The sequence below is a fragment of the Acanthopagrus latus genome, chromosome 21 (genome assembly GCF_904848185.1).
Source record: "Acanthopagrus latus isolate v.2019 chromosome 21, fAcaLat1.1, whole genome shotgun sequence".
NCBI classification, from domain to species: domain Eukaryota; kingdom Metazoa; phylum Chordata; class Actinopteri; order Spariformes; family Sparidae; genus Acanthopagrus; species Acanthopagrus latus.
This window is the reverse complement of record NC_051059.1, coordinates 21,135,458-21,156,063: the sequence shown is the minus strand read 5'-3', so window position 1 is coordinate 21,156,063 and position 20,606 is coordinate 21,135,458. Positions and strand designations below refer to the sequence as shown.

General features: G+C 42.0%; 1 protein-coding gene across 3 annotated transcripts; it reads right to left on the bottom strand.

Moving 5' to 3' along the window:
• Window positions 1-1,879: 1,879 nt before the first annotated feature.
• Window positions 1,880-18,069, bottom strand: LOC119011548 (zonadhesin-like). Of its 3 annotated transcripts, XM_037084762.1 has the most exons (34): window positions 17,818-18,069; window positions 17,542-17,594; window positions 17,329-17,409; window positions 16,485-16,708; window positions 16,173-16,254; window positions 15,410-15,807; window positions 13,731-14,295; window positions 13,397-13,593; window positions 12,916-13,305; window positions 12,257-12,549; window positions 11,273-11,538; window positions 10,823-10,873; window positions 10,396-10,533; window positions 10,028-10,284; window positions 9,813-9,897; window positions 9,624-9,695; window positions 9,285-9,419; window positions 8,902-9,158; window positions 8,720-8,804; window positions 8,388-8,633; window positions 7,960-8,094; window positions 7,579-7,835; window positions 7,402-7,486; window positions 7,070-7,315; window positions 6,634-6,768; window positions 6,250-6,506; window positions 6,024-6,108; window positions 5,217-5,923; window positions 5,000-5,168; window positions 4,630-4,838; window positions 4,354-4,510; window positions 3,900-4,258; window positions 2,779-2,908; window positions 1,880-2,627 (listed from the first exon to the last, which is right to left on the bottom strand). In XM_037084762.1, exons 1-34 carry the CDS (start codon window positions 17,892-17,894, stop codon window positions 2,485-2,487), a joined length of 7,026 nt encoding a protein of 2,341 aa, XP_036940657.1. In that variant the 5' UTR covers window positions 17,895-18,069; the 3' UTR covers window positions 1,880-2,484. The 3 variants fall into 3 exon arrangements, with proteins under 3 accessions (XP_036940657.1, XP_036940656.1, XP_036940658.1); XM_037084761.1 differs by having other exon boundaries at window positions 5,000-5,923; window positions 17,818-18,068; XM_037084763.1 differs by lacking the exons at window positions 7,402-7,486; window positions 7,579-7,835; window positions 7,960-8,094 and having other exon boundaries at window positions 5,000-5,923; window positions 7,070-7,145; window positions 8,464-8,633; window positions 17,818-18,067.
• Between the last annotated feature and the right edge of the window lie 2,537 nt (window positions 18,070-20,606).

Here is a 20,606-nt window from a genome sequence, read left to right as displayed (position 1 = left end):
TAGCTTTTGCTCAAGATACTAATCAAGAAGACTGGCATGTAGGTATGTATGTCAGTGATCTTTCTGTTGCAACAATAGAGAGCAATGATGTTGATGTTTTTTTTGGACAATGGCCAGTTTCCAGGCGTGACAGCAGAGCATAAAACACTAATACTTGTTCAGGGACTAGATCACATGAAATTGTCAGACTGAGACAACTTCACACAATAGCTGAGGTATTTTCAGTTCAGTCAAAAGGTTGTAATTGACAACACATTGATTATTTTCCTCACTCAATTTGTCACCTGTATCTATATAAGTAGTAGCATGGTGGATTTAGTAATGGTGGCACTTACCATCATCAAGACTTTGCCAAACATTTACATACAACCTTTATGAGATTAATTTTATGAGCAAGTTTCCTACGCAAGACATGGTGAGCATTTATGATAAGTAAATGTTGTTTAGTTACTACTTGAACTGCTTCCTCGAGAACTTCGAGGAAGCGACTTCGAGGAACTCCCTTCAGCGTGCTTAAATATGAGTCATATTTCAGAGGAGCACTAATTTGTGCTTTTTAAGCTAACTGCTTGTTAATGAGAGTTAAGAATAATCTTATATGACAGCTGTCTGTGTCAGCTGTTTATCTTAAGCCGCAAATCTTCAACTTCTTCCAGATATTGAGTTTATTGTGACTTTGCTGTTCTAAACATCGTTGTTCCTACTAACATTCACAGTTGCAGTCATATTCATTTCTTGGTTTTGTCACATTTTTAGATGTGTAGCCTGTATTTCTAGTTTGCACTTGCCCTCCAAGTAAAAATAGCCAAATGGTAAACCAGTGTTTTATTGCTTTTTAAGAATTGCACCTCAATTGCATGTCTTCCAAAACTCAATGTTATGATAATGTGAATAAACTCATGTTGACAGTAATTTGTTAAGTAAGGTATAATATATAGAACGACGGTCATTATCTGGTAAATAAGTCCCGACAGGACAAACCAGATCCTGACGCGAAGCCGAGGCGTCTGATTTGTCCTAAAGGCATTAAGAAGAGCCGTGTCATAACACAAAATAAATGTCAATTGCATATCACTCACAGCTACACAGGCTACACAGCAAAGTAGTTAGCTTTCTGTAAGTACTGTGTTTATTCATTTTACATGAATTAATCCATATATTGTTATTAACGCCTGAAAAAAATGTTGGCACACGCTGTGTGTGTCGCCCTTTCTGACTTTGATCCCTTGCCCCTCTATAATCATGTGCACATCCTTGGTTGGCTGCTTTTACAACTGATTATCGATTCATTGTTGATAATGTGTGAGACATCTGGGAATTCTTTCATAACCTGGTCCGCCAGGAGCTTTTTATTATACATTTACTATGGAACTGTACTTGTTAGCATTAAATAATTTAGCATTATGTTTTGAAATAACCCAATCAACTGTCATGTAGTTTTTAAATGACTATATCATTCAGCAGTTGATTATCTTTTCATATTGAATTAAACTGTTCAATATTAAATGTGATAATGTTCTACTCACCATGACAGAGAGGTAGCAACACCGACAGGAAAAAGAAGTACAATGCAAACCAACCCATGGCTGAATGTAGCTGCTGAGTGTCACTAGTGATTATTTATACTTGCATACCAACATTTTCAGACACACACACACACCCACAGGTGAAATCCTGGCAAGAACACATCCAATGTTGTTAGAAAAAAAACTTCCTTGTCTTAACGGTAACATGTTACAGATGCTATCTAATATTTCTTCCAAGAGCTCCTCCAGTTCTACAGACAGGTAGTGGATAACACATTCAGTGTGCAGATATTCCAAGAATGTTGTTGTAGCTCCACTTGAGACTGAAATGAATAGACTGATAGAGAAACTAATTCATCCACAGTGCACATTTATTTGAGCAGTGCAACAAGGTGAAGCATTTATTGCACATCAAACTTATTTTGGAACAGTGCCAGACAGTGAAACAAAATCCATTCGCAGTGGTGCATAATCATTATGGAATATACCATATAATATATTGTGTTTTAAAGAAGCCATTGCTTCATAAGACAGGATAGATGCACAGATCTAAGAAAATCACTTTTAAATAAATACTATGCCGGGCAATGACATATATAATGAGTCTGACATTTTATCACAGAGTTCAATTATTATTATTATTATTATTATTATTATTTTTTTAAAAAAGAGAGATGAGAAACTTTTTTAAAATAAACTTGTAAGCTTGACATCAGATTATTGAAACAATGGAAATTCCCAGAATAATGTGGGTGCAAAGAAACTTGGACATCAGTCATGTTTAGGAAGGGATTGTGGGAGGCAAGTTATCTTAAAAATGTGCATGAATTTTGTCTGTTTTAATTTTGTAATTAATCCAATAGCAGTTAGGGGTCCTCTTGTAAACTAACACAGTAACGTTTCTACTAGTAGTCAGAACTGTCTCTTGCCATGTCTCATCCTTGGATCCATCCGAATTTCACACTCTCCAGCTCTCTCCAAACTCTCGAACGTTCCTGGCCCTGCTGCCATCTGGCTTCGTCCAGTCATTCCCCTTGTCTCTGTCGAAGTTTCCACACAAACCCCCCACCTTCCTCATGTATAAGCGTGGTAGAATGATCTCTGCGGGAGGAATGATAAACCACATAGTGTGGATTAATCATGGTATAACTCGCTCCCAGACAAAATAAATCATTGGATTATCAAGGATTTGATATGAATCCTACCATCAATAATTCTACTGGACTTGTTTAATGAGGCGAACATTGGTTACCTGGTGTGTGGTGTCCATCAAACTCCACTGAGAGGCCGAAGTCGGTCTTCAGGTAGATGCGGGAGGAATGCTCATAGATTTTTAGACCAGCAGCTGGTGACACGGGAGCATTAGTTCTCCTTCCATCCACCTTGAGACAGACCGAGTACAGGATGTGTCTGTGCATCATGTCAGTTTATCATATTTAAGAAGACCTGTCTGATGTAGTATTCATTCTTGTATTGTTATGTGTATTGTGCACAAGGATTCACAAAACATGCATTCTTAGTCATGCTCTCAGTGTGACTCAAGGGGATGTTTTTGTCTGTCTCTTGACAACAACTGGTTGGATTGGCAAAATTTGGTACAAACATTCATGGTTCCCCTAGGGTGAATACCACTGACTATGACTGTCTCTGCAAAGCTTTGCTTTGTGGAAGCCTTTTTGATGAACAATAGCGGTAAGTGCTAAACTCCCTGAACTTATCGCATTTCCCGTTACCAGCCAAATTCGTAATAAAGGTCTCCTCGTGTGTCGCCTGTTAACTGCTCTTGATGTTAAACTGCAGTAAATCAATACAGCGGCGCTCTTCAGATGGTGAGCGTCTGTGTGTTGTAACAAGCTTGTTAGATGGTGGGAAAATTTTGTGACCACAGCAACCCTAATACCACTGTAAAAATGTTTTAATGTTAGGCCTACAACTTAAATATGCTCAAGCTTGTGTACCAGCGTTCATTGGATATCAGATATAACATACTGAGTGCACGCCTTCGTAGAATTATATAATAATATTGCAGCTTTTTTTTTTTTTTACATGCTCTCTCTCTCTCTGTCTGTCTGTTTTTTCCTCTTTCTTTCTTTCATAGACTCACAAATATGTGTAAAATGCCAATAGGGAAATAACATATGACAGAGCATAATTTAGCACATAACGCATCATCTGCCTCACTGCTGTCGTGACACCACACAGAGAAAATATGAGGGTGTGCTGGTTATTTCCCTCAGCGCGTTGACAAATGTTTGTGGGCGGGCAGAAATACGACAATATTAACCCATGAACAAAATATTGTGTCTGCTGAAAAGGCACTGCAGGAAAATGAGATGGAGTCATTGTGTTGTTAAAAATGCCCTTGATACTTACAACCAGCCTCCGCTTCTTCTTGAACTCCACAGTGTGGCTGTACACTCTGATTTTAAGCCCTTGTAATCTGTGGTGGTCCTCGTGCTCTTCGCTGTCATCGTCATCATCTTCATCACTGTCATCGTCATCTTCGTCTCTGACTCTGTGACTGTGGTTTTCTTCGCTGCTGCTGTCACCATGCTGATGACTATCGTCGTCCTCGACGCGTGTATTGATGCCCTCGATGTAGACATCTGGAAGGTAATTTGGCAAGTTCTTGGTCTGGACCAGCACATATGAGTGCTCACCTTCAAAGTCATACTTCTTTCTATCAAAGGTTCTATACTCAGAGTCACTCCTTATGGTGCACTCATCGAAACCTGTGGAGAAACAAGTGCAGACCAATTAATACATTAGTGAATATGCTGCATGGTTTGGATATGTCACAGTTGCTAAATGTTGGCATTTACTTCACCTGTGGACTGGCAGTAGTAATCGCCCTCAACATTTTGAAGACAGACAGCATTTCCATCACACTCATCTTCATCGTCGCATTCAATCTTCCCCACACCGCGGCGCTCCTTGCATTCACATTTCTGAATACAGTGATTGGTGTACCACTCTTCACGGAACTGACAAAAAGATTTGGAGTCATCATAGAATCTGAGCGTTTCAGAAAGTAAACGTTTGTCTTTGAAAAGCAGCACTGTAGCGTGTCATTGGTAAATAGATATTCTTAGCTATCACTTACATCATATTTGGTGCCATTACTATCCACACATCCACAATGTTGGATGGGCACACAAGCCCTATCTTTCCGCACAAAGCCTTCATTGCACACACATCCCGGTTCACAACGCTGATTGCCACTGCAGTGTGGCGGGCCGTTCAGGTGAGAACAGGTGGGAGTGCAGGCAGGGACACAAGTGGTGTAATGACTGTTCTGGGCACAAGAGGGTGCTAGAGAGGGAGACAGAAAGGTAGCAATAGCCATGGTTATTTTTTCTTAGCTCAGAGGTGAGTTTTGCCTCAGTATCTTAACATGTGAGATGTTAAGTGTAAAAAAGCAAACTAAAACAAACAAAAACTGTCCACATTTAAAAAGGAAAATGCAGACATACTTGGTAGAGGTGTAGTTGTTGGTTGTGGAGCAGCTGTTGTTGTAGGTTGGGGTCCAGCTGTTGTTGGATGTGGTTTAATGGTTGTTGTGGGTTGTGGTCCAGCTGTTGTTGGTGGATTTGGTGTAGTTGAAGCTGGAGGTTGGGGTTTAACTGTTGTTTGTGGCTGCGGGTGAGTTTCAGTTGGAGGTTGTGGTCCAGCTGTTGTCTGTGGCTGTGGGTGAGTTTCAGTTGGAGGATGTGGTCCAGCTGTTGTCTGTGGTTGTGGATGAGTTTCAGTTGGAGGTTGTGGTCCAGCTGTTGTCTGTGGTTGTGGATGAGTTTCAGTTGGAGGTTGTGGTCCAGCTGTTGTCTGTGGTTGTGGATGAGTTTCAGTTGGAGGTTGTGGTCCAGCTGTTGTCTGTGGTTGTGGATGAGTTTCAGTTGGAGGTTGTGGTCCAGCTGTTGTCTGTGGTTGTGGATGAGTTTCAGTTGGAGGTTGTGGTCCAGCTGTTGTCTGTGGCTGTGGGTGAGTTTCAGTTGGAAGTTGAGGTCTAGATGTAGTTGAAAGTTCTGGTCCAGTTGTTGTTTGTGACTCTGGTTTAGTTGTGGTTGTAGGTTGTGGTGTAGATATAGAGGGTTGTGTATCACAAACAATTGAGGATGTGGTTGAGGCAGTTGTTGTAACGGTTGTTGGTAGCTGTGTTGTTGTTGTAGTTGTTGTTGCTGCTGTTGTGATGGTGGTAATAGTTGTTGTTGTTGTTGTTGTTGGGACATCAGGATCTAAAGTTTGGTGAGTTTCAGTTGCTGCTGTTGTGATGGTAGTTGTTGTTGGTTTTGATGTACTTGTAGGTGTGGCAGTTGAGCTGTTCGCTGGAGGAATCTCTGGACCCTCTGTTCTAATTGAATTGAAATCGGTTGGAGCTGGAGTTGTTGGTTTTACCAGGTCTGTAACAAAATTTCACAATCAATTTAGTTGCATTAATTTTCAAAGATGAAACAACTGTAAGTGTGTTTGAACTAAATTGAATGTCAGTAGTAGAATTACCTGCACAGCGCCCACGATGAAGCGATACATCATCTATAGCCACATCAGACTGATCATTGGAGCCTCTCCGCCCCTCAAAAATGATCTAAAATTACATGCACAGGTAAATAATAAAGCACAGTATACCATACAGATTAATTAGGTCCATTTACACTTATTTATTGTTGCAGGTAGTACACTTGACATTAGACAGGTTAGGAGCAGAAATAGTAGACTTTTAGTTTACCCGGAAAGCCTCAGTTGCTGTGAAGTCCACCTGAGCCAGTTGCCATGCATCTCCTTGATCATTTCTCCTCCAAAAAACTGCATCAGCTAAATTATTTTGGAGCAGGTAGACATGGAGGCCCATTGTATCAGCTGAACCGTACATATGGTACCAGAACTGTAGACACTGAGGACCAGAGTCAGAACACTCAGAGCTGATGAGACGAGCCGTGTCTCCATGTGTCACGCTGCTGGCCTCGATGTAAAGATAGTGACCACCTAGAAAACAAGAGTGCAACAATATGAAGTGGCAGATAGACTTTCTGTAGTGATAAAGCTTTAATCCATACAGCTGTATTAATATCTGTCACCATTCATAATGTTGTGTAGCAAAAAAGTGTATTACCACCAGTGTGGTCAGCAGAGGGCCCAGTCATTGGAGTCGGGGTGGAACCGCTCTGCCATGTCCAGTCAAAAGCATCTGTGACCATCTGATTCCAGCTACAAAGGTTGCTGTCGAAGCTACAGTTGATACTGCAGACTGAAAGGGAACATTTGCAAAATATTGACTTTAACTATTGAGGCATCTTCCCGAAAATGCTGCTGATCTATAATCTCAATTCCCTCAAAACTTTGCACATTCAGTATTTATTAGACTTGACACTTGTTGATTTGTAATTTCAAAATTACATTGGAGTTTGCACACTGGAAACAAAAGTTGCACATATCCTTAGTTTACTGATGCAATAATTCTGGAAAACACAAAAAATGATGTGGAAAGAATAAATCATGGAAGTCCCACTCCAGGACTGTACAAGCATGGCTACAGGATAGCAATGTACCTGGATGTGATGGTGGTCTGTTATCTGGAACCCCAGTAACATTGTCCTTGTTTATTAGGTTGGTTGTTACTTCCACCATGGGAGGCATGGTGGCGTTTGCCACAGGGGGCTGAGCTGTAACAGGAAGCTGAACAGTAGCATTGACCACAGGAGGCTCTGGAGCTGCAGTGGTGGGCACAGGGACACTTGGAGGAGCTGTGGTGTTTCCAACGGGTTTAGGAGGAGGTGTCACAACACCACTCAGATCTGCATGAAAGACCAATAATTGCATAATCAAGCCACACAGCCTTAAGTCTTGATAAGTTTGGCAGTACTGTGTGCAAGTTTCTTACCAGAGCATCGACCATGATATAGCTTTACATCATCTATGGCCACATCTGACTCTTCATTGGAGCCTCTACGCCCCTCAAAGATGATCTAAGTTAGGAAAGAAATATTTTTTTAGTATTTCTAAAATTTCTCTTGTTAATATTCTACCATTACAATGTGACTGGGGGAAGGTGTCTGACCTGATAAGCTTCATTTGTTGTGAAGTCCACCTGAGCCAGTTGCCATGCATCTCCTTGGTCATTTCTCTTCCAAAAAACAGCATCAGCTAAATTGTTTTGGAGCAGGTAGACATGGAGGCCCATTGTATCGGCTGAACCGTGCATATGGTACCAGAACTGTAGACACTGAGGACCAGAGTCAGAACACTCAGAGCTGATGAGACGAGCCGTGTCTCCATGTGTCACGCTGCTGGCCTTGATGTAAAGATAGTGACCACCTAGAAAACAAGAGTCAACCATCAAAAGTGGCAGATAGACTTTCTGTAGTGATAAAGCTTTAATCCATACAGCTGTATAATATCTGTCACCATTTATAATGTTATGTAGAGGAAAAGTAATTACCACCGGTGTGGTCAGCAGAGGGCCCAGTCATCGGCGTTGGGGTGGAACCGCTCTGCCATGTCCAGTCAAAAGCATCTGTGACCATCTGATTCCAGCTACAAAGATTGCTGTCGAAGCTACAGTCGATACTGCAGACTGAAAGGGAACATTGGAAAAATATTGACATCAACTTTTGGGGCCTTGGTGCAACGTCCTGAAAATTGTATTGATCTGTAACCTCAATTAACTTCAAAGATAGCACATTCAGTATTTATTGGACTTGACACTTAATTTGTAATTTCACCATTACAGTGGAGTTTTCACACTGGAAACGAACATTTCACATATCCTTAGTTTACTGATACATTAATTCTGGAAACAACAACAAAGAGACGTTGAAAGAATAAATTACAGACCATACAAGTGTTTCTACGGAAACAGCAGTGTACCTGGATGCGATGGTTGTCTGTTATTTTGAGCCTCAATAACATTGATAGTATCAATGGAGATGGTTGGCTCCTCTACCATGGGAGGCATGGTGGCGTTTGCCACAGGGGGCTGAGCTGTAACAGGAAGCTGAACAGTAGCATTGACCACAGGAGGCTCTGGAGCTGCAGTGGTGGGCACAGGGACACTTGGAGGAGCTGTGGTGTTTCCATCAGGTTTAGGAGGAGGTGTCACAACACCACTCAGATCTGCATGAAAGACCAATAATTGCATAATCAAGCCACACAGCCTTAAGTCTTGATAAGTTTGGCAGTACTATGTGCAAGTTTCTTACCAGAGCATCGACCATGATATAGCTTTACATCATCTATGGCCACATCTGACTCTTCATTGGAGCCTCTACGCCCCTCAAAGATGATCTAAGTTAGGAAAAGAAATGCATTTGTGAGTATTTCTAAGATTTCTCTTATAGTTAATATTCTACCATTACAACGTGACTGGTGGAAGGTGTCTGACCTGATAAGCTTCAGTTGTTGTGAAGTCCACTTGAGCCAGTTGCCATGCATCTCCTTGGTCATTTCTCCTCCAAAAAACAGCATCGGCTGATTTGTTTTGGATCAGGTAGACATGGAGGCCCATTGTATCAGCTGAACCGTACATATGGTACCAGAACTGTAGACACTGAGGACCAGAGTCAGAACACTCAGAGCTGATGAGACGAGCCGTGTCTCCATGTGTCACGCTGCTGGCCTCGATGTAAAGATAGTGACCACCTAGAAAACAAGAGCGCAACGATATAAAGTGGCAGATAGACTTTCTGTAGTGATAAAGCTTTAATCCATACAGCTGTATTAATATCTGTCACCATTTATAATGTTATGTAGCAAAAAGTGTATTACCACCAGTGTGGTCAGCAGAGGGCCCAGTCATCGGCGTTAGGGTGGAACCGCTCTGCCATGTCCAGTCAAAAGCATCTGTGACCATCTGATTCCAGCTACAAAGGTTGCTGTCGAAGCTACAGTCGATACTGCAGACTGAAAGGGAACATTTGCAAAATATTAACATCAGCTATTGAGGCTTTAATGCAACTTCCTGGAAATTTTAATGTTCTGTAACCTTAGTTACCTTAAAAAAAATTGCACATTCAGTATTTATTAGACTTGACACTTGTTAATTTGTAACTATACTTCATCTTTCTGAGCAAATGGCCCATAAAATGCAGCTTCCTCTGCACTCACCCGGTTGTGCCGGGAGGATCTCTGAAGTTGTGAAAGGACGCTCAGTTCCACCAACCAGGCCAGGGCTGCTAACTAAAGAAAGTGATACTGACTTTGTTTAAAAGTGCTGAGATATTTCATCTTATGACTTTGCAATTCATCTACAATTAAAGTTATGACATCAAATGTGTAATGTATTCTTCTCCTCACCTGAACATGAGCCAAAGTAGATGGAAATGTCATCTATGGCAACATCTGATTGAGTGGTAGAGCCTCGAATTCCCTCCACGATGATCTGAAAGAGGTAGTAGGAAAATATGTTTCACTTGTAGAATAAAATCCATCAATCTAGGAAACAAAAGTGTGCAACACTCAACCAGCATCAGTTAGGCTCGTATATTGTTAATATAAAATGTCAGTCTTACTTGGAATGGACCAGCTACAGTGATGTCAGCATATGCTTGATGCCATTGTGGTCCCTGGTTGTTCATCATTGCCCAGATCTTGGTAGTTTTATTGTCTCTGAGCAGGTAGATATTGAGGGCCATGGCTGTGGCTGAACCGTACATGTGGTACCAGAACTGCAGGCAGAGTGGGCCACTATACTGGCACGCTGAGCTCATAAGACGGGCTGAGTCTCCATGGATTACTCTGTCTCCCTCAAGATACATGTAGAATCCAGCTGGAGGAATGTTAAAATTAGCAAAATAAACATGGATACTGAAAAAAGAACATGAAACCATTGCAGCGAGGCAACCGATGGGATATCAAGGCCTGACTTTGGGTTTATTACCTCCAGTAGTGTGGTCTTCGCTTGGGCCAGTTTGGTCAGATGGGGTTGGTCCTGATTGTCTCGTCCAATCATAAGTATCCTGTATGAGCTGTTCCCACCCACACAGATTTTCTTCAAAGTCGCAATTCAAGGGACACTCTGTGAAAAATCATATACGCACAGTGGAAGCGATGATTAAGTATCACAAGCAAATTATCTGGAGGGTCATTACAGTATGATTTTTTATAATTAATTATCCCCATAAATATTATTTCATCCAATCCAACAATTACACTAAGGTTAATCAAATGAATTGTGAATCTATAGCTTTCAGAAGCAGACATAGTTAAATGTAATATTTGGTATAAAAAACCATGAATTGTAAATTGCATTATGTCATTATCCAAACCAGCAGTTACAAATAATTCACAACACTGAATGCTCTTACTGGTCTGAGCTGGTGTTGGAGTGACAGGAGCTGGAGTTGTGGTGGGATCAGCTGAAATGGGGACAAAGCAAAATGACAAACGGAGAGATGAAATTAGTTCACTGCTGACACATTTTTGGTGACCTGCCAGATATTTTGCATCAGGCCACCCCGCTACACATCATAACCACCTCATTTCTCCAACTTTTCTTCTATCAATGACAAAACAAAGAGTAAACGATTAAGTCAGGCAGGACTCTTGGCAGTAGCCTTCTGCAGTTTGCTGTATGTGTTATAATCAAAACAATAAAAGGCAGGAGCAGAGAGCTTTTGAAGATATTATTGGTAAAGAGAATCAATAAGTAGAAAATATAAGACATGTAACAGAATTACTCTATCTAATCATTAAAGCTAATACATTTATGGCATTTAAAACTTCATATACACGTCCTCTGTCACTCCAGCACTCACCGCATTCTGCGCCTGTCTGCCAATCGGAAAGCTCCACTCCTGCGACCTGGCAGGCTGCCGCATAGGACCCCAGAGATTCGCAAAGGGTGTGGTTGTCACCACTTGTGGCACAGTAGTCATACACGCAGCTACTCAGGAATATGCTTGGGTGAATGACTTTATGGCAGGACTTGAAGGCATCCCCTAGCAGCGCGTAACACTTATTGTAGGCCTCATTCTCCTCATTATAATCACAAAGTCTGGGATCATTTGGATGAGCAACACACCTGGAGGAGAAAGATTAGCCACATGGATAAATAACTAGACATTTTGATTTATTGTGTCACTTCAAAATAAAAAGAAAAGATGAATGGTTAATAATTCCTGTATTTATACTGAATAATTCTTCAACAACTTGTTTTAATGTTCAAGCAAAAACAAATGTTAGATTGCAGGGGTGTGAGCTTGGTGTATGTTCTGCCAACCTAACCTGTGTTGTATACGTGTGCTTAGCTTGTAATTAGCTGATAATAAATATGGTAATTGGGCTTTTTATGTGGCTGCTAATAAACTAAACGAGCAAGCCAGGCTGTGAGATTGTGTGCCTGATGATGGATTATAACTTGCACACTTACATCTTCGTACAGCACAAGCAACCTCTACGCAGAAGATTTTTCTGTACTCGGGCAAAGTGGTGGTTTTCTGGTGAGTTAAATGCTATTATCACTGTGCGGACAATGACAATGATGACATGTTTATAATGTTTTTTCCATGTCCATCATCTTAGTTTAGTGTGCTGGCATGCTATCAGTTGCTAATTAGCGCTAAACGCAAGAACAGCTGAGCCTGACATGTAATTATTGCTATGCTGCCAGTGAGGCTCAAGAAACATTCTGTTTACCTGCTGTTGAAGTGTTTTCAACAGCATTTTTCCTTTTTGAGGTACCAGTTCTAACATTTATAAGATGAATGTGTGCAGATACCTCGAATAATAGAATGACTTACTCATTATTGTCTGGAACCCTCCAGCTGTTGGCAAACTCAAAAGCCCCGGTGGCATTCTGCCCTCCCGGTGTTACGAAGTCGTCGTCCTGTTGTTCAGAGTAGGTGCCACACAGTCCACACAGTTCATACTTGTAGCGCTCATCCACCTGCAGGAACAGCCTGTTCTCCCCATCTATCATCATTCTGAGGCCAAAGGTTGTCTCCAAGATAATGTAGTTACCCTTCGTGAAGACCCATATTGAGCTGGACATTCCTTTCCTGGAAAAGGGAAGCGGGACGGGGACGCCGTTCACCTAAAGAGAGGACAATCCATCATTTATTTTATAAGTTTATTCTTATGAGAACTGAATGTGTGTTTTTTTTTAATCTGCTACCATGATAGGTGCAACTAATAAGCTGCTAACTAGCTGTTCCAGTGCAAAGTTAAGTGGGTCAGCTAACATTGTATTCCTGTGAGCAGCTTCCTCCACTGACCTGACACAGAGCAATAACTGACTCATATAAAGATGAGTGTGCTGACACTCCAGTCATTGGCCACTAGACACGACGGATGGGCTGGAAGCTGCCCAGTTTCATAGACTTTGTTTCAACCTCTTGCTATAAAAGAGTTTAATTTGGGATTGTTTGATTTGTATAGATTTTCAAGTTTCCATGCTTACGTAGATCTCTCTGCGCTGACTCAGGGTGACGTTTAGCTCGTCAGTCTGAAGAGTCACAGCTTCCAGCTTGGACCGGGTGAAGTTCCCAAGGGGAGGATGCATGTTGTGTCCGATGACCGTGAACTGGACTGAACTTTCATCCCCACATGTTGTAGTAAGCGTGTAACTGCACCCCCCTTGGAAATCGTAAGCCATCCCATCAAATGTGATGTAGTGCGGATCACCGTACACGCTGCAGGTGGCGGCATTGAGGGGGAAGCAGCCTTTGACCCCTTCCTCGACTCGACAGACCTCATTGCGACCACATTCTGTGCCTGAACATGTCACAACACCGCCAGCCATGCATTGGCACTGCCATGCACACTCTCCCTCCAGCCACTCTTCTCCTCTCTGTAGGCAAAAGGCAGTTGTGGGAATGAATCTTACCACCCTGGGACTGAACAGTTGACGTTTCTCCTTGATCACCATCTACCCTGCTTACCTCATAGTGTTTTCCATCAGACATGCACCCGCAGTCTTCTGCTGGGACGCACTTGCCCCCGCTGAGTTTGAATCCAAAGTCACACTCGCATCTTTCCACACAGCTTCCACAGGAGCCGACTATATCCTGGCCAGAGCACACCTCGGGACAGCCATCAGCACACGAGTTATAGTGGCTGTTCACAGCACACTGAAGTGCTGTGAAGGGAGGAACAAGGAGAGCGCTTGACCTCAACTGTTATTGCATTATTACATTCATCATTTGCAGTCATTTCCCTTATTTTAATAAAAACAGGTAGAGACAATTAAAAGGAGGAAGCAATAAAGCAACATACGGCAGAATGAAGAGTTCCTCCATGCAGGTAGGGCAACCCCAGCCTCCTGACAGATATCAGCGTAGGCCTTCAGCGTTGTGCATAGCACCTCCGGGTCACCATGACTAGAGCACATGCCGACCACACAGCCTCTGAAGTAGCTCTCTGCCCCCAGAATTGAAAGGCAGTCAGCGAAGGGCCCAGTACTAGAGAGGAGGCCTCCACAGTACAGCTCGCCAGCATACTCTGCCTCCTCCATTGGATCACACTTGTGAGGCACTAGAATTGTCTCACAGGACAAAGCGCTTTCTCCGGTCTGCCAGCTCTCAGCGAGAGCTGTAGCATCCTGGGCGTCTGTACCATCGGGCCTTCTGAATTCATCTCCTCTGTTGTGGTTAAAGTTTCCACACATGCCGCAGACGTGATCAGAGTAAGCGGGCAGCAGGCTGATGTGGACGGCGCCAGTGTTGTCGTATGAGACAGAAAGACCAAATTTGGTCACCAGAGTGACGACGGCAGGGTTGCCCTTGATGCTGACGGCGCCGGCGCCGAGCTTTAGTGGAAGCTTCCTCCAGACTCCATTAACCTGATGAAACAGTGTCATTTCTTTAAGACTTCCTTACTGGCTGTTGTTAACAATAAAAAACGGCATGCCGAGGATACAATAGATATGTCTTTGTGAGAGAACTGATAAGGCTGATAAGTCCTATGTGGATTCCAGGATTTTACGCCACTGAATTCTGCACTTAATTCTGCTGATAAACTCAAGTTTATCAGCAGATAAACTCAAGTTTATCAGCAGAAAGCGCTGCAGATACGGGAACTGCTTAATCCAGTACATTACACAGCTCGACATTCATTAAGGCAGAAATGGCAATGGGCCAAAAAACCGAGGTTTGTACACACTGTACTGTACTGTTTTTTTTTTTTTTTTTAAAGATTAGAATAGGGAATGAGAAACAGCTGCCAGCAAAACTAACTGTGGATGTTTGGTCTGCAAAGTTAATCTCTCCTTTTAATTATCAAACTAAATGCTTGTTGTCCATTTCATGTGATGGCACACTGATAAACAACTTGAACGGTTAAGACTGTCAAAAATGAGTTTATGTCAACAAGACAGTAGTGATAGAATATGTTACTTTAAATGTCAATGACGAAGCTTATTTGGATGGTTTAGGCAAAGGAATTATTAACATTATTACAACAGTCATTAAAGCTCGTTCCCCTTTGTAAATGGAACAGCATGGTTTGCCATCAGGACATTGTAACTTTTGGGAAGGATTGTTCATACATGGGTAATTATTTCCATTATTGATTAATCTATTATTTTCTTGATTAACCGATTAGTTGTTTAGTCTGTGAAATGTCAGAAAATGGTCAAAAATGATGATCAGTGTTTCCCAAAGTCAAAGATGACGTCCTCAAATGTCTTGTTTCGTCCGTGACTCAAAGATACTCAGTTTTTGTTGTTTTTTTTTAATCAACCAGCAGTACAGAAACCAGGACATATTCACATTTTTCTTCCTTGAAAAATTACTCAAACTGATTAATTGATTACCAAAACAGTTGTTGATTATTTTGATAGCTGACAACTAATTGTTCAACAGATTAATTGGTGGAGCTCCACACATTGGCAGACGCTACATACATGTGCAACAGACCCCCAATGTGTGTGCGTGTCTCAGTTTTAAGCAACTCACCACAACACGGTCCGTCTGCCTTTTCAGCAGGGACACTCGCAAGTTTCCGATCTCCACTATGACCTGTTGGACAGCTGGCAGGGACGCGTTCCCGTTCTGCTCATTGACCACTTCCACACTGAACACAGGCAGGGCTCCAGCGGGTGAGCAGGTCTTAGCGAGTGTGTAGGTGCAGGGGGCCATGAAGCGGAACAGCACTCCATCAAAAGTGCTGCAGTCTGTGTTACTGTGAATAGTGCACGTCCCCGAGGTGGAAATCCCGCCGGAGGGACGTCTTTGAGGGCCGCAGATTTGGCCCTCAGGGCACCGAGACGGAGAGCAGGAGAGCTGGCCAGCAGAGCAGAGGCAGCGGGTGGACTCGTCCGTCCAGAACTCTGTGTTCGATTCACACTGCTGTCCTGTGGGGGGAAGGTGACCGAGTAGAACATAATTTTATAATCACAACACCATCTGGCAGGGAATGACTGATGGATTATCATGTTCACTGCCAACACTGTGTGTGACTATTCTTAATTATCTTAGTTATCCAATCTATTATTCATGTTAGTCATACTTAATTTAATGTTTTCTTAATCAATATTGAACAAATGTATGAAAAACATTAGCACGAAATGGTTTAATGACAAAAGATGCTTGTTTTATGACCATCACGTAGATAAACCTGAATATATAGTGTGAATTTTTTTATTTTGTATTTATTGATGGAACCAAAAGTAGGCTGTTTTTTTTTTATACTGTAAAAGAGGAAGAAATGAATAATTACCACATGGGCCTCTCCTCACACCTATCCGGTGAAATGCGATCTGTTGCTCCATGGATACTGCTTGAGCTGCTTCAAAAACAACCTGATGGAAAACAGAAAGTCATCATTTGCTGATCCTTGTTGACATAGTGTATACTCAGTTGCTGGCAACATGTTTCCAAGAAAAGACTGGGAAGGTGTTGGAATGATCAGAAAACAAAAGGTGATGGTGTTGTGATTTGGTATGAAAAGGTCATCCTCAAAAGGCTCAGCTGTTCACAAGCAAGAATGGGTGAGGTTCGCCACTTTATGATTACAAATATGCCATTTTACCCGAGTCTCTGGTTCGATGATGTTCAAGGGGATAAACACTTGTCTCCAAGAATCCCCGGGGAGGGCAGGCGAGCTCCAGATTTCCACCAGACGAGTGCTGCTTTTTACCAGAGCGCGGAGTTCTGAACCCTCCGCTGCAAACGGGGCGCGGTACCAAAACTCCAGACAGGCCTCGCCCTCCATCTCTAGAGTAGCACTCTCTAAAATATCCACTTCAGCATCCCCTGGAGGTCAACATGCCCAAAATAAGATTCAGTACTCTACGAATGTGACCAAAGTCATTAAACATGTTTTTTCTATTCAGTGTCTGTTACTCTATTCTTTTTTAAATCACACATTACAAATGGTAAAGGGTATTTTAACTACACAGATGATGAATTAGCTTTTATGCTGCATCAACATTTTGATCGTGAGGAATAGCAAACCCTTATCTTTGTTAATGTAATAAAACAGGAAGTGCATCTGTTGTGTCACAGATGTTGAATGCACACTTGTGCTAAATTTGAGCCTTAAGTGGAGGCCCTCTACTTTAATTGCCCCTGGATGAACACCAGGCTGTAAAGTATTATTAGCCTGCTTCAGATCAATTAGTGATGTGCAGCGCGGCACGGACACAGTCACAGTCACAGCCTGCCTGGAGATTAAAACAGAACTGTGGACCGATGTTCCAAATCCCCGGAAAGAGGGCGGGATGCAATTAAATGACCTCAGTCAAGTTATCTCTAAGTGTCCGAGTTAACTCAACGACGACATTTAAAAAAAACCAAATGTATGTGGCTCTCAATGCCTCCAATTAATTATATTTGTTGCTGTGATGTTGTACAGTAAATGTTATCTCCTGTACCTGTTGATGAAGTTAGTCGGTTCCTTGTCCAGTCACAAAGCTGATTGTTCTGTGTGTCGGTGTAACACACTGTAACATATTCTATGACAGGGGAGAAAGAGGTTACATAGAGTAATATATAGTGTGTACATCTCCCTGATGATGTATTCCTGTGTATTGTCGTCCATTCAAGTTATGTATCTTCCAGGTTTTAGTAAGTGTGAAACTTCATACCTGAGCTTGGTCTCACTTCTGGTAAAGTAATGAGTGAAAAGTCATTTTCAGCCCTGAAAAAAAAAAAAAAAAAAATGAGAGTGGATTTCTTAAAAAAAAGAAAGGAAAAAAAAAGAAAAATAAGACATCTAGTAAAACATCTGACTGACTCAGAAACAAAACCTTAACACAAATCAAAAATCCCATTCAGTTTCCACTCAGCAGAATTAATACGACAAGCGTGGCAATATTTCAAATAACTTGACGGTTAAAAAGTTTCATTATCTGGAGACCCACCTGCACCGAGTCCCCGTCTGAGCTAAAAGGAGTAGAGTCACCGTGACCAGCAAATCTGTGTGGAGTCCTCCAAGCATTGCTGATCCTTTGCCGGCAGCTTCTCAACTGCTCTCCCGTTGCTAATACTCGCTCTTCTTTGATGAGTCGAAGAATGAATGATGAGCAGTAACTGTTGTGGAGCTCCTCTGTCGAGTGCGGCTTATATTAACCTGTAACTGGCAGCACAGAGGTGTGGGCCCTCCTGTGTCAGTCACAGAACAAAGCAGGCGGCTTTTCAGGCATTTATAGCCCCGCCGCCTATAACCAGGTAACCTCGGCAAGTGGGTGGAGAGAGACGACTGAAGGGCAGGAGGACATTAAAAGGGGGTTGGAACTGAATCCATGGCGTAGGAAATGGTGATATGGCGAGGTCAGGGTTTGGTGTTGCTTGGTCATAAAAGGCAGAGACACCAAAGGAAATGAACACACAAAAACTTCCTTCGTTCCTCACTGTGATGTAAAAGTAGTAGTTGGTGAAGGATATACCTTACGTATGAGACATCGTGAGTGATATGGGACATTGTGAAGTTAAGTTTTGATGGTTTTAAAATCCATGACATGGAATTTGACTTGAACCTGCCAATGAAAACTCAAACGGCAAATGTAAAGTCTGCACTCAACAAGTGACTGAACACAGTACAGGGTACGAAAACTTACAGAGGAAAGAAAGAAAGAAAGAAAGAAAGACATGGGGTTGTATCTGCTAATCATTGTCCATAAAATGTATTAGTTTATTATTTGTTGCAGCGTTGATTCCTGCACACAGTTAAGCAGTGGGACAAACTGTAATTCAGAAGCACACAACATTACAAGCTGAGGATCAGATCAGTGAATCCTGGCGCCTTTGGAGAAATGTTAACATTATTAGTCTGCCAACGAGAGGTCTTTGTATTGGCAAGGGCTGGGGTTGGAAATGAATGGTTTGACTCCTGACATGTGCATCACTAAACATCACCAAAGTAACTATTTATGCAAAGGTATTGGATCATGTTCAGCCAAGCAGAACTGACCATCTTTGTGATTTCGACGCGCCGTAAGAGGGCAAAAAAACCATTTTCCATGCAAATTAGTGCTAATCCTCCAACTCCGTCACACTCGATAAAGATAAGACAACACAAGCCGTTAAGAGTGTCAACTTATGCAATACATACAGCAAGGCATGTGTACATTGTGACCCGATAATGTTGTAAAAACCAAGCTTCAAGAAGTGTCTGCTAAGATTCTATTTAGTGTGTATCAACTAGATAAGAAGTGCACACTGTCGGAACAGGTGGACAATGAGTGATAAGAAGGAGGAGCTGCATGATTCACCTGTTGTGACATTCCTGCAGCCCCGTCGCTATGTGTCAATAGGGAGGGCCCAAAACAAATACGAGTGCTCTCTTAACCTCTCTTCAAGCGAAAAGACGGTCTTTGTCAGGGAACAGCTGTAAAAACCCACTTTACTTTCAGGGTGTAAAATCTGATAACAAGTTGTTGTGCTTGTTGGCAAAGAGAGGGCAATCTACTAACTATCTAAACTAGAGAGATTATCTCCAGTTATCTGCAAAGCCTGATTCCATAACAGATTCAAAGTGTTATATCAGTGTTTCTCAGGTGTCTAAGGCAACAGGAAGTGAGTTACTTATAAACTGAACTACACAGATCTGAACCGAGCGGGTAATGAAATAAAATGGATGTAGGGCTCCGTAATGCATTGTCAGGAAAATGTGTATTTACACTCCAGCTGTTTGTTTGACCTCATTTGGTTTATCATTTGTACTTATTGCATTTTACTTTGCTCATACTTGGTGCAACATCGTTCTAGTGCATTTTTACAACCATTCACACGAGCAAATGAAGTATAATGAATATCAAAGCTGGATACCAGGATACAACTGACATCATTTTATTATCAGTTACATCAATAACAAGAAGGAGCAAACTCCATAGGTAGCACTATCTGATTTGCTCTGTGCTTAACTGCCAAAAGTTGTTTCTTTAAATAATCTGGTGCTCATCAGCGGAGAATCCGACAAAGTCACTTTCCCCAGTGCAAAACCCTGCCAATAAAAGTAGCCGTGGCAATATCACTGAGCAAAACTGTAAACTTACATTGCCATTATGCATAAAATAATGAGATGTAAAGACAAAACAATCAGATCAGTATGCAAAATCAGACTTATCTGATTGCTGATACTGAATGTATACAACTCCATATTGCATATAGCAGTAACCACCTGGATCATTACTGTGAGGGAGTTGTCTATCTGCTGATAAAGCCGACCCTGAGGGTCAAGTGCATCCAAGTCAGCGGTGGAGCAATCTCTCTGCCCCACCCATATTAGAAAAATACAATGACACACTACATGGTAACGTTATCGATGAGACCATGTTAAAAATTGTAATAAAACGTAATCAATCAGACAGTGCTGCTCAGTTGCACAGCTATAAATCCATAAACCCATGCTTGGACTCATGCTTTCAAACTGTCTTCAGCCAACAAATGAAGGACCCATTAATAATCAACCTTGCCCACAGGAAGTGGGAGAGAGAGCAACAAGGGGCCAAGACATGGCAATGTACTGTGAGCTTTTTCAGGATCACTATGAACTACAGATGATCCATGACTAACAGCTTATATGCTCATGTTTGCTCTTGGAATCTCCCCTTTGCTAGGCGTAGGAAAATAAATGGAACACCTTGGTAAGCAAAGGAATGCACTTTTTACAGATGTCAGGGGGAGAGGGTGACCTGCCTCCTCAAGGAAT

Bases quoted from the DNA above. Each gene is read 5' to 3' on its own strand.
- LOC119011548 (XM_037084761.1), bottom strand. From the start codon at position 17,894: ATGCTTGGAGGACTCCACACAGATTTGCTGGTCACGGTGACTCTACTC. The intron at 12,550-12,915 runs GTAAGCATGGAA...TCCTCTCTTTAG, and splicing joins GTCAGCGCAGAGAGATCTAC to GTGAACGGCGTCCCCGTCCC. The intron at 4,839-4,999 runs GTATGTCTGCAT...CTCCCTCTCTAG, and splicing joins AACAACTACACCTCTACCAA to CACCCTCTTGTGCCCAGAAC.